The sequence below is a fragment of the Papio anubis genome, chromosome 4 (genome assembly GCF_008728515.1).
Source record: "Papio anubis isolate 15944 chromosome 4, Panubis1.0, whole genome shotgun sequence".
NCBI lineage: Eukaryota > Metazoa > Chordata > Mammalia > Primates > Cercopithecidae > Papio > Papio anubis.
This window is the reverse complement of record NC_044979.1, coordinates 90468549-90485661: the sequence shown is the minus strand read 5'-3', so window position 1 is coordinate 90485661 and position 17113 is coordinate 90468549. Positions and strand designations below refer to the sequence as shown.

Sequence of the window (17113 nt, the reverse complement as noted above, 5' to 3'; positions counted from 1 at the left end):
CCACCCAATCTATGGTACTTTGCTATAGCAGCCAAACAGAACAAGAGACTGTTTATTAATTATTTTTCTATTCTATTATATAATTCCTATTTACTTCATGTGCAAATATTAAGGTGTGCATTTTTCAATTCTGCTATTTTGAAAATCCTGTTGAAGGAAAATGAAGAGTGAAGAGGTAGGTATTGAGAATTCTGAAAGATTTGCAGGAAAGATGATATTAACAACTTACTCTTAAATTCAAGTGTGAACTGGGAAGTATTTCCAGACTCATTTGAGTATGAAAGCTGAAATATAATGGAATTACATGTGTGCTGAAAGGGGCGATGGCCTGGATTAAGATCGTGAAGAATCAGGTAGATTAACAATGGGAAAGGCTCTAGTATATAGTCTTGCTGGGGATATGGAAATGCATAAGAAATTGGGGATGTTAGAAGTAATCTCAGGCTCATATAGATCAGAAAAACTAGGACTACAAACCTATTAGGATAACAGGAAAAGAAAAAAATCATTAAAGATGGTTGGGCAACTATAACATTAAAATGCAGCTTCAGTGTGCACAAAGGAGCATAAGAAAAATAAATAAATAAAAAAATGCAGCTTATAATTGTCACATCTCAAGAATTTAAAAAAGAATAAAACATTTTTAAGGATGTAGTCATATTTACTAGAGGCAAGTGATATATGGTAAGCTTTATATATAAGCTGCTGAAAATTGGCATTCGATTAGAAAAACAGGCATATTTGTATGGAGATACAAATTACACAAAAAAGAGCTAAAAATGGTTAACAGCTTAGGGATAATGTTCAAACTTTCCAGTACTAAGAAAAAGGCAAAAGAAAACACAGACGAGAGAGGCATGTGTAATTACAGGAATATCTAAGGGCAGAGTTTAGTGGATGTATTGAATTGGAATTAGGTGAACAAGAGCATATAATTTTTGTTTCACCCTCTCTCTTTCTCTTTTTCTAAAAAGAATTTATTTACCACACTAAATAATTTTTTACAATGGAAGGTGAGAATAGCTATAACCTTACCAATCTAATTACTTTCATTTTCGTATATTCCTTTCCAACTGTTGCTCACAATGTCCATACTGGGCTGTGTCATTATTTAATATGGGAAAGAGCATAGTTTTAATTGGAAACTGGGAATATGCCCAGTGCCAAGAAAGTAATGGATTTTGTTTTTCTGATAATCAGAGTCTGGAAGAAATAGCACATTTCTGGAATGGGGAAGGGAATGTGTCAAGAATGGTTATTTAAAAATTAATGACAGGACAGGACCACCCGCAATGAAATGACAAAGGCTTGGATACAATTGCGAGCTGCTTTAAACTACATGCATCTAATTGAGTGGTGCACATCTGTGTACCTCGATTTATCTTACTATATGTAGTTTTTACACCAGGATTCTGTAGCAGTGGAGGAAAGTGAATAACGTCCAGTGGCCTACAACATAGGCCAAACTGTGAAATACACTGTGAAGGAAGGGGAAGTAAAAAAGAGGTATAGGAGAAAAGGTGTATATTAATCTCAGGGGCCATCACAAAATGGCCCAAGGTAATTATGATAATCATGAATTGCAGCCTTGTGATTGAAAGTCTATTACAAAAGCTCTCAGAACTTTGTAATAAACTTTTTTTTTTTTTTTTGAGACGGAGTCTCGCTCTGTCACCCAGGCTGGAGTGCAGTGGCCGGATCTCAGCTCACTGCAAGCTCCGCCTCCCGGGTTTACACCATTCTCCTGCCTCAGCCTCCCAAGTAGCTGGGACTACAGGCGCCTGCCACCTCGCCCGGCTAAGTTTTGTTGGTTGTGATTAAATCACAATCACATAAATATTGATTGCTTGATTGATTTAATTTTGGAAGATCCCTTCCAAAGTGGATCAATCAAGCTAACAAATACTTATGGAGTGCTTACTACACGCCAGCGCTCTGCTAGGCATTGGAAAAACAGAGTGGAATAAACATGTCCCCTTGCTCCTAGGGCTCACAGTAGAGTAGAAAAACACAATTACATCACAACCTGATCAGATTATGTGAACAGAACACATAATTAGAATATAGTGTGGTCAGGTTTGCAGTGTCCGAAGACACACAGCTGGCTGCAGGCACTATAAAGACTAGAATTCTAATTTCTTGATTCTGAGTCCACTGTGGTTTCTACAATAACAATACTGCCTGCCACATAATATTAAAAATGAGCAAATTAAAATAAGTTGCAATTTCAAGTTAAGAATCATTATAGATGTATTTGAAAATGACCAAACCTGGACGCAGTTGGATAGACACTTCTCCTGGTGTCACCTGGGTATTAATTTCATTTTCAGTGGGTATTATAACATGCACAGATGGGTATTCTATTGAATCAACTGAGCAGCCTTTGCTTATTAAATTGGAAACAATATCACAACGTTCACTTCTTGATCCACCTGAAATGAAATCCTGTTTAAAAGAAAGAAAATCACTGATGTTTTTAGTGTATATCATCTCAATTACATTCAAAGAAAATGACATAGCAAATATTGCATTTTTGGTATTTTATATCATTTTAATTTCTTCTAATCCTTATGTTTTTACTTTTTCTACAAGAAAAACACAAGCAAAAATCCTACTCCACTTTCTGCATCTAAAACCTATTTGAGAAGGAAAAGCTCAGACTGAAGTTTCTCTGGTTGGCTTTTTTTTTTCTCTCTATTTTGGAGACAGAGTCTCCCTCCTGATCCAGGCTGGAGTGCAGTGGCACGATCTCGGCTCACTGCAACCTCCATCTCCCAGCTTCTAAAAATTATCTTGCCTCAGCCTCCCAAATAGTTGGAACTACAGGCACATACCACCACACCCAGCTAACTATTGTATCTTTTGTAGAGATGGGGTTTTACCATGTTGGCCAGGTTGGTCTCAAACTCCTGACCTTAGGTGATCTGCCTGCCTCGGCCTCCCAAAGTGCTAGAATTACAGGTGTGAGCCACTGCACCTGGCCTGGTTGGCTTTTTATTGGTTGTTATTTTCATCAATTTAATATAATATTCTGGGGCTATATATATGAAAAGGTTTTTTTTTTCCTACTCATGACTGAGTCTTTTTGACTTCCAAACAGCAATTTGCACAGAAGTGAGAGAATTCTATCATATTCCCTTTGACAGTGAAATTTTTCCTATCATATATGCTGTGAAAGTATAACTATGCTCCAAGCCTGCACTCTGAACTCTAACTATGCATGACACTCTGCATCAGACATAACAGGTAGGAGAGGAAGGGAATTCTTCAAGATATATAATGTTAGAAAGGAACATGGGGCATTAAACTAGGTAACACTGATGATGCCCTTTCTATCCTAATTACTTTCCAATTACTTATGTAGTGTAGAAGGAGAGAAAGCAAAGTACATGGAATGGCAGATTAACATGCTGCATAATAGTGCAAGCAAACTGGATATATCCTGTCTAAATTTTCTAGAGACCTTTTGCTTTTGACTAGCTTTGAAAATTATTCAAGCCAGGTTTACTTTGTTACCATTTATCTATCCTAATCGTGAGCAGAAAAAAAAAAAAAAAAAAAAAAAAAAGGGCCTGCCTCTCCCTTGCCTCTCCTTCCAGCCTTACTGGTTGAGGAATCATCGGCATCAGCCACATCCGCACCTAAAGGGTGAGGGATCTTCCAAAATTAAATAATACATTCTTCCTCTCAATGACATCAGGTCAGCCTGCAGGGAGGGGACAGCTCCTTCTGTTAATGGCATGGATGGTGGCTGAGTCCTAAAACTGGCTGCTTCCCCTGAGGTTGTGTTATTAATGCAGGCACTCCTCCTGGTTTCCTAACCCTGAATGAGTTGTTCCAGAGCCTTGTCAAAGTTCTATATAGTCCTCACTCCCATTTCTTAAGCCATGCCTCTGTGCCCAATGCTTCCCACATTGCTTCATTTCATCCTCACAAAGACTGTGGGGAGGGTTCAATTTGTATTTCCATTTTAGAGGTATGGAAATCTGAGGTTCAAAGTGGTTAGGTAATATGTGCAAGTTTATAACATTAGAAACTGGTGGAACTGGGATTTGAATCCAACTCAGTGTTTCTTCAGAGCCTGCTCTTTCAATACATAAACTAGGCTGAACTGCACTGTATAGAATATTTGAGGACATGAGCACCCAAGTGAGTTTCTGACTGTTTTCCCTAAGATCCCATCTGAAGAATGTCACCAATAGTGATAGATTTTCCTTCTCCCCTCCAGCAGCCACCTCCTTTCTCCTTGACTTAGCTCCTTCTATCGGACAACTGACTCCTCCGAATACTTAAAATCCCTCCTTCTATGGCAGGACTGACAGTTATTCCCAAAGCTGTGACTCTCCAGATTATTTTCTCCCAGTCGGAGGTGTGAGAGGGAGAAGGGGTCCCTCTGAAATCTAATGTTCTATGGCTAACATCTTACATGTGGCTGACAACTGGGCTTCTCTTTTGAAGGCTCTTCCAAACTACCCTCACTAAAGCATTCAGCAGTTGACAGCAAGTTGGCACAAACTTCAGGACTCTAAGGATTTTCCTTAGTGAAGCAGTAAAAATCTAAAATGAAGTACTGGTTTGGGGTCAGGAAATAACAAGCCATGAAACATTCTTGACAGAGAAAAACCTGGAAGCAAACACCAAATTTGAGGTTATAGAGATGAAGAAAGGGAGATGCTAGAGTAAAGCGAATTCTTTTGGTCATTTGGCTCACAGGAAGTGATGGGATCGGACCCAGAAACTCTGAAATTGTCCTCTCTGTGACATGCCTGGCTCCACGGGTTCTGATGAAGCACTTTGTAGTTCATGAATGACATTTGGTTTTCTCACTGGTGGAGCCCAGAGTCCATCTGGGAAGCCTTTAGGCTATCGGTAGGGAGACTTACTTTCAGACGTGCCTACCATTTCTTGAACTCCTCCCCTACCTCTATTCTGACTTGCTTCCTAGAAGAAAATGATATCCACCATTTGTTGCTACCTTTCAACTTTCTTTTTTCTCTAAGAAGTAATAAAGGAGGTCGGAAGGATAACAGTAGGCACAGTTGTTAAGTCAGAGGAGACAAAAGCTACAGACTTATCTCCATGTCAAGCAAAAGGCCATTAAAGACCCATTTGTTTGTTCCAATTCCCAGGAGCTACATAAGTAAGTGTAAAATTATTTAGGTGATCTCATACAAGAAGAAATCCCAAATTAGCAGATTGCTTCTTCAGTGCAATTTACTAGATACAGGCAGTTCTAACTCTAGGTTACCGACAAAAAAAGAAAACTCACAAAACAACCCTAGAGCCAAGAAAGAAGGAATGCATTGTAATTGTTTTACTAAGAATTTTGTTATTAGGATCTGTTTATCTTGGTAGAACAGAAAAACAGTTATTTTGAACAACAGGATACATAACCTTATGCCTCAAGCTGAAGCAAGAATTCCACACCAAAGCCTACTGAACTATCAAAAGTTACTAGCTGTGGTTGCCAATTCTCTCTATAGAACAGATGGAAAACATAAAATGGTTTGTACTTCATTTCAAAATTACCGTAATTTTCCTAATAAAAAGGTTATGCTTTATTTTATATTCAGCCAGATATGCTATTTCCAAGTATAAAACCAAATAAAATTTTCCTTATGTTCTGCAGTATCTTTCTTTTTCCTGATGCACCTTCAAGGCACAGAATATTAGGAAAATGAAGTCATGCTATAGCTCAAGTCAACCATGAGAAAAAGCAAAAAAAAAAAAAAAAAAAAAAAAAAAGGCACACCTCTTGAACACACCATCCACATTCTGGACCCAGCGCAAGGCACCTGGCACAGGATGCCACATTTGAAGATGCACATATATTGTCTTCTGTAATGAAGGAGAAAACAGTTATAATTTACTCTCAAAATAGAAAGCATATATAATTCTAGACTACAATGCATTTTGAAAAACCGAAACAAGAGGACCTTTTATTACAAAAATCTAACAACAAAGATATATAATTTATTGGAAAGAGTTGACCTGCTCATTGTAACTAACAGATACCTTGATAATTATGATTTAGTTATGAATTTGGGAGAAAGAAGAGTGACAAAAATGTGATTTTGGTCAGGTTTGGGGGTCTGGCTTCAATTCTGCTGCAATAGTAGAGGGCAAGGACCCTCCAAATTTTTTAGTACATTTAGTAAGTTTCACTGTATTTCATATTCTCTGAAGCAAATAGGTGCTTTGGGTTCTAGAGTTTTTCCTACAAAAATGATTGTTTATAGACATAAATCTCAACATATAAATTCACATTAAATCACAGATAATGAATTTTCTGCGAAACAATCTTGATGGGCATATAAAGCAATTAACTTGGGAATTCTAATTGTGTGAATATTGATTATTTTGACTTGAGGAATACCAGAACCAGACATACTGGCATGATTTAATATTTTAGAATTAAAGTGGTTAAACTGAATGAGTTGTTTTAGTAAATTTAATTTCTCAGATTGGATGACTAAAGATCTAAGATCATGACCAATTCACATTTCCATAGATTCCTGCACATGTCCATAATAGTTTAATAATAAAGTGGTGCCTGGAAATTATTTGCCGTTATCCCCCTATCCACTAACTGCTGAAACAATTAAAATAGGGCTCGTTAGTATAGGTTGAAACGCAAACTATGATACAGAATGAGTCATACATCATTTTATCATGAGTTTTTACTAGAACAATCACATACTTCCTACAGTCTATTCTTTACCATGAGATGTTCTAAGGACACTGGAAGTCACAGTGTGATCTGTCCATCTCACTCAGAGTAAAGAAAAGGGACATCCTGGATGTAGGCAGCTCACAGACCAAATGAGGAGAGACATATATAAGCAAACAGTATCACATAGTATAAGATACACAGAGAATTTCACCAAAGTGGTAGAAGAACAGGGAGAAGGTGCCACTCACTCTGCTTTAGAGAGGGATAGGTTGGGGTGGAGGAAGAGGGTATATTTAAGGATTGCTCCCCAGAGGCAGTCACATTTAGTATCTCTCTTTGTCATCTCATTTTCTTTCTTCTAATCCATGTTTATCTCTTTAAAAAATATATTACATATACAAGAAAACTATGTGTCTGTGTGCACACTCATGCACATGTGTGTATGTGCCCAATCTCACATGGTCATGGTAATTTAAAAGGGAATAGAGACCACAGAATCTCTAGCTAGCCATATTCCAACTGTTTTCTCTTTTTCTCTTTCTCTCTCAACTTTCCCCAACATTCTGGAAATACAGGATAAAAGCGGTTCTGACCTGGAGGTGGAAGGGGATGAGAGGGGAAAGTAGTAGGAGAAGAGTAGAGAAGGAGGAACTGTGTTTACTCCTGTGTTTACAGCTAGAAGTGCTAACTGGGGTGGTATGGAGCACCCTTCCCTGTATTTCCCCGGACGCTCAATGGAGTAAGTAGAAAACATCTTTCCCTAATACCTGTAATGTTCTATCATCTCCTCTGTGTATCTCCTTTGTCCTTCACTTTATATCAACTTTGTATATACATTGTCCAAAACTTCTTCACTTCACTAACCTTTCTAGACCTGGCCTAGAACACAAAGAACTAAAGTTAACTCTAATATTTTGTGCTTCCTTTACCACCAGCTTGGCTTCCCAAAGTATGAAAACTCCTTAGCCTAAAAATTTTCCATCTGTTGTAGGCTGCCAAACTGTAAAATCTGCTTGCTACTAAAATGTTCAGAAAAGTGAGTGACCTTTTTCGTTTTGTTTCCAGAAAGAAAACCAATTTAGGTGTAGACGTTATGCACATTTGCAGACTGCTACGGTCTGAGTGTGTCCCCCTGAGTTCATACGTTGAACCTTAGCCTCTAATGCAATAGTATTAAGAGCTGGGGCCTTTAGGAGATGATTAGGTCATGAGGGCCCCACCCTTCTGAATGGGATTAAGGCTCCAAAACTTTTAGCTCTCTTGGTCCTTCAGCGCTTCCATCACGTAAGGACACAGCAGGAAGTCCCTCACGAGACACTGGACGCTGGCACCTTAATCCTGGACTCCCCAGCCTCCAGAACTGTAAGAAGGAAATTTCTATTGTTTATAAATTACCCAGTCACAAACATTTTGTCTTAGCAGTACAGATGAACTAAGACACAGACCTAATTTGACTTTTGCCAACTTTTAGCCTTGACTCAAATGAAACATGAAATTAAGTCTATTTCAGTTCAGACTTGACCAAGACTTTCACTCAACAGGTAAGACTTTTGTGTTGGCAGTTAAGACTCTAGTGTCAAAAAGAGGGTAAAGAACATGAACAGACACTTCTCAAAAGAAGACATTCATGTGGCTAACAAACATTGAAAAAAAGCTCAACATTGCCTATCATTAGAGAAATGCAAATCAAAACCACAAGGAGATGCCATCTCATGCCAGTCAGAATGGCAATTATTAAAAAGTCAAGAAACAACAGATGCTGGCAAGGTTGTGAAAAAAAGGAACGTTTTTTCCAAGTGATTATATACAATAATATAATTGAAATAACTCCAAAAAAGACTGCAGTCTCCAAAGTAGATCTACCATTTGATTCAGCAGTCCTACAACTGTGTATCTACTCAAAGGAAAAGAAGTTATCGTATAAAAAGACATCTGTGTGCACATGTTTATCACAGTACAATTCACAATTGCAAACATATGGAATCAATCTAAGTGCCCATCAGTGGAAGAGTGCACAAAGAAAATCTGGTATACATATACACCATGGAATACCACTCAGCCATAAAAAATAATAATGTCTTTTGCAGCAACTTGGATGGAATTGGAGGCCATTATCCTAAGCAAAGTAGCTCAGGAATGAAAAATCAAATAGCACATGTTATTTACAAGTGAGAGCTAAGCTATAGGTACCCAAAGACATGCAAAGGGGTTTAATGGACATTGGAGACTCAGAAGAAGGGTTTGGGAGAGGGCTGAGGGATGAAAAATTACCTATCGTGTATAATGTACACAATTTGGCTGATAGGAACAATAAGAGCCCAGACTTCATCACCATACAGTTCATCCATGTAATCAAAAACCACTTGTACACCTAACGCTACTCAAGTAAAAAAAAAAATTTAAAGTACCATAGACTCATGGAAGGGATGCTGCGGAATCTAGGATGCCGGTCTTTGCTTCTAATAATTGTCTGACTCTGTTCTAAGTTAACCTAGCTTCAAGCTCAGATAAGGCTCCTACTTCCCTAGTACACATGGCAAAAACAAATTCACAAGTGAAAATCTGTTTTCTTCGTATTCTGATTCTTTTCTTTAAAAAGTTCTAGTGCCCATCTCTATTCTCAAATTTCAGACGCCTAACGATGATGACCCAGAGGGAGAGAAATGTTGGTCCTGTCAATACTTTCCAGGTTCCAGGGCTGACATTTCTCAGGGTCTACATAGCTACAGGAAAAAAGATCCCATAAATGGATCTGGAGGAGGTGGCCACATGGTTCTGCAGGACTGGAGGAAGGTCATAAATTGAACTGCATGGGAAGAGTGTCAAACATTATTTCTGGAGAGTGTCATGGTTATGCTTCACAGAAGACATGCCAGATACACTTTGGCATGCAGCATTTTAAGAAATTTCTTTCTAATTAAAAATATGCAAGTAAGTAAAATGCCAAATATACCTATATCAACAATTACAGGAGTTATTTTCACTGAATGTTCAAAGTATTCTGAATGCTATTAGTCAGCATGTGCTAGGAATTTCTTCTCTCTTTCCCACACAAACACACATACACTCTCTCCTTCCCTCTCCTCCCACAACACACATACAAACACACTGTTCTGTGAAAGTAAAAATCTTTACACTGCATATACAACAATGCATGACTGCTGTTTACAGACACGGACAGTTTGTTATCAGCTTCTGGGTCTACATAGTTAATTTGCCCTCCCATCCAACATTACAGGAAAACTACTTTGTAGCAATGGTTTCCTAGCAGCCCTCAGCACTGCACTGACACCTCATTAGAGGGTGTGCCTGAGTGGGTTTTCCCACTTTATGATTGCGGTTGCTGCTTGTTCAGCTATTTGCCTAGTGATGTTGCAATGTGCACCTTGTTCTTTATATTCAAACACTGCATTTTAATAAGGATTATGTTTTATTGATCCCAAGGGAAATTCTTAAGCCAATGGAAGAAGTATTATAATGTGCTAAAGCACAGATCTTCAGATCCTCCTCGTGTGCTCATTTGTTTTAGTTCTCAGTGCCTCATAAAGCCCATGTTATTAAAAAAAAAAACGTATTAAATGTATTGCTTTAGTGCTATCCATGATAGCAAAGACACGAATCAACCTAGGTGCCCTTCAGTGGTGGGCCAGATAAAGAAAATGTGGTACATATACAACGTGGAACACAACACAGCCATAAAAAGGAGCAAAATCATGTCCTTTGCAGCACAATGGATGCAGCTGGAGGCCAGTATCCTTAGCAAATTAACTCAGAAACAGAAAACCGAATAACACGTTACCACTTATAAGTGAGAGCTAAACATTGGATACACGTGGACATAAACATGGGAACAGCAGACACTGACAACTACTAGAGGTTGAAAGTAGGGAGGGGAGCAAGAGTTGAAAAACTGTCAGGTACTATGCTTAGTACCCGGGAGATGGGATCATTAATACCCTAAACCTCAGCAGCATACAATACACCAGGTAACAAACCTGCGCATGTACACTCTGTTTCTAAAATAAAAGTTTAAAAAAATGTACTGCTGGCTGGGTGCAGTGGCTCGTGCCTGTAATCCCAGCACTTTGGGAGGCCAAGGTGGGTGGATCACCTGAGGTCAGGAGTTTGAGACCAGCCTGATCAATATGGTGAAATCCTGTCTCTACTAAAAATACAAAAATTAGCCAGGCATGGTGGTGCATGCCTGTAGTCCCAGCTACTTTCTTTGTTTTGCTATAGCTGTGTGAAAATTTTCAGGAAAGAGCAGGAAGAAAATAGAAATAAAAAGGGTTAGAAAATTGACATCCATTGTGACTCACACACACACAAAAATGATGCTAATATTTTTATCATCTGGAATTCTGAGAAAAATTGGTTTGTGGCCTAGTTCTTCAGAAGTATAACTGTACCAGCAGTTCTGGAGTCCCTGGGGCAGTTTTATGTCACATTACTATCTCCCATCTAGAGAAAGTAACCAGGTAGGCTGGGAGCGGTGGCTCACACCTGTAGTCTCAGCACTTTGAGAGGCTGAGGTGGGCAGAACACGAGATCAGGAGATTGAGCCATCTTGGGTAGCACAGTGAAACCCTGTCTCTACTAAAGATACAAAAAAATTAGCTGAGTGTGGGACACATACTGTAATCCCAGCTACTTGGGAGGCTGGGGCAGGAGAATAGATTGAACTTGGGAGGCGGAGGTTGCAGTGAGGCAAGATCATGCCATTGCATTCCAGCCTGTGTGACGGAGCAAGACTCCATCTCAAAACAAACAAACAAAACAAACCAAAACAAACAACAACAACAACAAAACCTGCCTTGACAGAAATCAGAAAGAGATTTAATTGCATATTGTCAATAAATGTGTACATTCTAAGTAATTGTATTTCTGGAGCTGTTAGCATGTGCTGTGCGTCTTATATTTTCTCATTGTGATGAGATAGTATTGCTAAATAGTTACTGGGAAGAAACTTCCAATGTTCCATAACACAGCTACTTACTAAGCTAGTTACCTAAACTTTCCAAGCCTCCATCTCCTCCACTGTAACACAGGGCTAACTATAACCATATGAAATTGCTGACGTGAGGATGAAGTAAGGTAAAGCATGCCAAACAGAGTGCTCAGGGCACAGTAGGCATTCGATAAAAAAACTGTTGTAATGTCATTATAATTAATATTATCTATGATGGGTATATTATCTATATACACATACATACACATTATATATATAGACACATACATACGTGTATGTTCATGTGTGTATTAAGCTCTATGTTCAAAAAACAAAGAAAGATGTTATGTGTCCTCAAACTTGTTGTAAATGTAACATGCTGTCTTTAAAATGAAAGTCCCTTGGGTCATAAAGATAAAGTTTTAAAAATACATCTAATATATAAAAATGGCTATTAAGTAAAAAGTGCTGCATTTATTTTAGCTGTTTAAAAATGATTCTTAAAAGCCCACAACTTTGAATATATACACATCCATCCAATCTATTACAAATACAACTTTGGCATGACTATGAACTGGCTTACTGAAAATCTCTTAGAACACCTGCATTGTATTCATATTTTGCAACATGAACATTGATTTAAGCTGAATAGTTTTTAAATTATTTCCCAGAATTAAATGTTTATGACGTATGTGAAATGACCTCCATAGCTATCTGTCATAAAATCTCCATCGTCAACAGGACAGAGTACACAAAAATCAAGAAAAGACATTCATGACACCCACTTAGGTATTCTTTGTTTTTGATGATGCCATTCATTCATATTATTTTGAAAATATTTAGTTGATAGAAGTGACAGGGGGAAAATATGGACCAACAAACTTCCCAAAACTAAAAAGGACAACAGAATTTTCAGTGTTTAGAATGGGATCTTTCCATAAGTCAAGTGATTGGATCAAGTTAAAGTTTTTAGAGACACTTCTAGTTTTTTTCTGTAGTAAAGTCAATAAAATTTTAACAACATTTAAAGGATGTTCATGGTTATCTGGGAAAAAGAACAATTATAACTGATAAAAACTGTAGTACTTGATATTTAGAATCAATTATTCTGGATTCTTCTGTTACTCCTAGACAAAATGATTTGTGAGAAATGCATTTTTTTTTCCAGGCAACATCCCTTTCCTAATTGCATTTACTATACAAATTAAATTAAATTTGGATAACTATATAAAGCTACTTCCTTAAAAAATAAAACAAGTAAACACTGTTGTAATTAATGCATATTCTGCTTTGATAACAGTCAAAATCAGACAAATTGAGCACGCTTAAGAGTAAAGTTTAGAGTATAACTGGGTTTTCCTCCTTCTACATATACATATCATGGTCATGTAAATATACCTTAAAAATATATTACTTGATTACTGAATCTGTCTTTTACAGAGAAATATAATATATGCTATCACTTAATATAAAAATTAAAACAAATAAATACATTGGCATTCTAATCACTGGCCACGACCTAGTTATTCCAAGTTTTGATTTGAGGTTTCCTAAAGGCCCCTACAAAAATAAAGGCAAGGAGTAGGTGCTTAGGCCTACTTCTTTGAAAATAAGGTGCAGCAAACAAAACAAAAGAAAAGTCAGTTAAACATTACCAGGGATTAAGTAAATGGGCATGAGAGAAAAGGAGGAAGCACAGAAAGCTCTCTGAAAAAGGTGGATTTGAGTAGGGAGGTTCTGAAGAGGTAGAGAAGATATATTACCGAGAAGTTAGTGCCTGAGATGATCCCTCAAAACAGGGGGAGCAAGGACCTATTTGTTGAAATAGACAAAGAAGCAGATGTCATTAAAATAACGATAACACATCTGTGGCAAAACTTTAGCTGCTAAATACCACCAATGCCTATTTAAACTGTGCTCATATAGAATTAATTGAACAAAATTCATGAAATTCAAAATATTTGTAGTTGGCTTCTGAATTATGCTTTCAGGAAATACTACAATCCTGTAGTATCACCCAGCCTAGGCTGGCACATTCCTCTCCTTTGCCTCCACCATAGTGTTTAATTTGTTTCAAACTTGTAGAAAACAAGCATTCAGACCATGGAAATGAAAATAAGTATCTTTAGGGGGCAAACTATTTTCTCTAAGTAATTTTGCCTCTACTTTCACTTAGGAAAACCTACAATAGTATTTATGTTTAGTGAAAACCAGTTTGGATTCCTCTCTATCTTGCCTTCTCTGTTTGCTGTTCCAGTGATTAGGTTTGATAGTCTGAACGTGTATTTGGAAGAGAAGGAGGTGGTACAATAATGTTCAATTCTTATATAGTAGCTCAGCAGGAAGCTGGGGGAATGAGGACATTACAAGAAAAAACAATTGTTTTAATTCCCCTGAGAAAGACCCTGGAGTAGAGATTGTTAGCAAGCGACTTACTGGGACAGGGAGCAAGCATATACGTTGGTGCAAAGGGAGTCTGGCCTCAACCTGACCCCTCCCATAGCTTTGAGCCCAAATGACAACACAAAGTTGTCCCACCTGGAAGCCTGGGGCCTGTTTTCTACCCCATATCAGACGGTCAATGGCTGCATGCAGCCTGGTATGGGGAGGAGTGAGGTTGGAGCGGGTCGATGTTCCAGGCATCTCTGAGCAATGTGGCTCCTTTTGGTGGAGGGCAATTCCTTTGAGAAAGTGGCAACTGTGAGCCATAAACAGCCAGAATGCAGAGCAGCTGAGGATGGGTGCACCAGTCCTATAAAAAGAGCATGGGTGGGGCACTAGCAATGTCTATATAATAATCTCCCCCAGAGGGTGATAAATGATTAGAGTATTGTAGCACAGATTGCTGTTTGCCTGCATGTTCTTAACTAACGGACCTAGATTTGTTGAAGGTGGCATTGAGAGGAACTGAAATGCTGCAATTCTCACCTTCTCTTGCAATGATGATGATTGCATAACTAATTATGATAATTTAAACGGAAGCAGAAGTTTCTGAATGGGGCGTCTGTGAAAGTTTTCAAAAAAGTTTTTTTGTTTTCCTTTTTATTCCCCTTATGCCCATCCTGCTTCTTTCTGCCTGGAACGTGGATGTAATGTCCGGACCTGCAGCAGACTTATTCAGACTTGAGGGAAATTGTCTCATAGAAGCTGAGGCTAACGACAACAGGAGGAAAGCAGCCCAGGCCTCTCAGAATACCAAGGAGTCCCTGTATCTGCTCGTTTACTCTCAGAACTGGGTCTGATGTGAAAGAAGTCTTACTCGAATCTTACTTAATCCTGTTTTCAAAGACTCTCTTACTTGCAGATAAACACAATCCCTAACTGATGAATTTTCATCTGAGTTTTGAAAGATAAATAAGAGACTCTAATAGAATAAATGTAAATGTTTTAAAAGAAATGTTAAGCATAAAATCACTTTATGTGAAGTAGACCATCCACACTAAAGAGATGTATTTCTTCATGTTTGTTTGTTTTTCCTTGGAAAAGTAAGAATACTAGATTATCAGTTCCTGGGAGGAAAGGTGCTTAAATACATTTTCTTTGTATATCCAGTCTGTGAGCCTCATACATACACTCAATATACTAGAACACACTCAATAAATGTGTAATTAATAAACAATATTCTAAGTAGAGGTTAATTTGGCAATTTAATTCCTGAGTTTTTGTAAGTCTTGACTACATATATTTTTAAGTAATCTTCATTTCCAAAACCTATTTATCACAAAAGGCAATGGAACTATGTTTACATAATGATACATAGCTAGATGAATTCATCTTTATGTTTCCACAAACACAGATTACCATTTTCTTACACTTGGTCTTCTGATATTGTGTAGTTCACCTGAACTAGCTTTTTTTTTTTTTTTTGAGACGGAGTCTCGCTCTGTCACCCAGGCTGGAGTACAGTGGCCGGATCTCAGCTCACTGCAAGCTCTGTCTCCCAGGTTTATGCCATTTTCCTGCCTCAGCCTCCCGAGTAGCTGGGACTACAGGCGCCCGCCACCTCGCCCGGCTAGTTTTTTTGTATTTTTAGTAGAGACGGGGTTTCACCGTGTTAGCCAGGATGGTCTCGATCTCCTGACCTCGTGATCCGCCCGTCTCGGCCTCCCAAAGTGCTGGGATTACAGGCTTGAGCCACCGCGCCCGGCCCTGAACTAGCTTATTTTTAAAGAACTTTGAAGATATAATGACATGCTACTAAATTAAAATAGCCTTTTTTAATGCTGCCATCCTCAGGTACAAGACCACCAAATTCACTTACTTTTCCTTATTGCACAGATCTAAACCTAATTTGAATTCATCAAATGTTCCTTGTACCTCCAAAGGTGAGTATCCCCTGACTGAGCAGAATTTTCTTGTAATGCGTTAGGAAACAGCACTAATATCTTTGGTTCTCAATAGATAGGTTTTTAAGGTCTTTATTATATATAATCTTTATGTTTCAGGAACAAATTTCAACTTCTCCTGTTACATAGTGAGTAATTTGTGTGATTATAACAGGGCTTTATGCTAGCATAAAGTTTTTGGAGAGCAAAAGAAAAACAAACAAACATGTTCAACCTTGGGCAGGTTAAGAAATGTTAGGGCAATGCAATGCATTCCATTAGTCTGCCCTGCCCTGGTTAGGGCAATCCCAGCATGAGTCAGAGCTTAAAGTGGTCTGGGATGGCATAAATCAAAACTCTAGGTCATGAGGGAATTTACAAGAAGAACCATTGTGAAGCCACTAATGACATCCTTCTTGAAATGGGCCATCACAAGAAGCCCAGTCAGATGGGATCATATCAGATCGTTTTATTATGATTCATTTATGCCCATTATAATCAACTTCACACTGAAAAAGCTCTGATTGCTGCACACTTTGGGTGACTATATAATTTATGATCTACACGAGACACTTTTTAACTTGAAAGGGGCACTGTTAATTGTACCGGTGCAAGATGTTAAACTGAAACTCCTCAGGAAAGCTGAAGTCTAAGGTCACTCTAAACACAGAGTATTCCTTTGTTGTTCAATGAGAAATCAAAACAATAGACAAGGCAATTCATGATGAGTTTACAGGAAATGTGAAAGGAGAAAGAGAATACCATAGTTAAAGATGCACTCTCTCAACGTAAAGGTAGACTTGAAGCTGGTTTTGAAGGATAGGGGAAATGCAGAAATCTGGTTAATAGCTGTTTGATTATCTTCAGATTATGCCTTCTGTACATCTTTACATGTATATTTGATGTGGAAAGAAGATGACAAAACATAAGGAAGATTTGTCATTTGTGTTTGAAACTGATTTTGCAGTCCATATTGTTTCCTAGGCAAGGCAGTTTCTCTTGGCAGCCAAATGGTCACTCAACATACAAGAAGAGTAATTCTTGAAGAGGAATAAATTCAGTTTTGCAGTTGCTCATTTAGCTGAATACTTCAATTTGTCTTCTGACACTCACCTGCTGGGAATTTTCAGGAATGGCAGAAACAGGAAGAAAGATGGGATCACCACC

General features: G+C 38.1%; 1 protein-coding gene across 1 annotated transcript in view; it reads right to left on the bottom strand.

The window, feature by feature from the left end:
• ITGB8 (integrin subunit beta 8) overlaps window positions 1-17113 on the bottom strand; it is an 85391-nt gene that overhangs the window by 46646 nt on the left and 21632 nt on the right. The window contains exons 2-3 of the mRNA XM_003896227.5: window positions 5753-5838; window positions 2271-2445 (exon numbers count right to left, since the gene is read on the bottom strand). Coding sequence (XP_003896276.1) covers window positions 2271-2445; window positions 5753-5838 — 261 coding nt within the window. The remainder of the gene's footprint in view (window positions 1-2270; window positions 2446-5752; window positions 5839-17113) is intronic.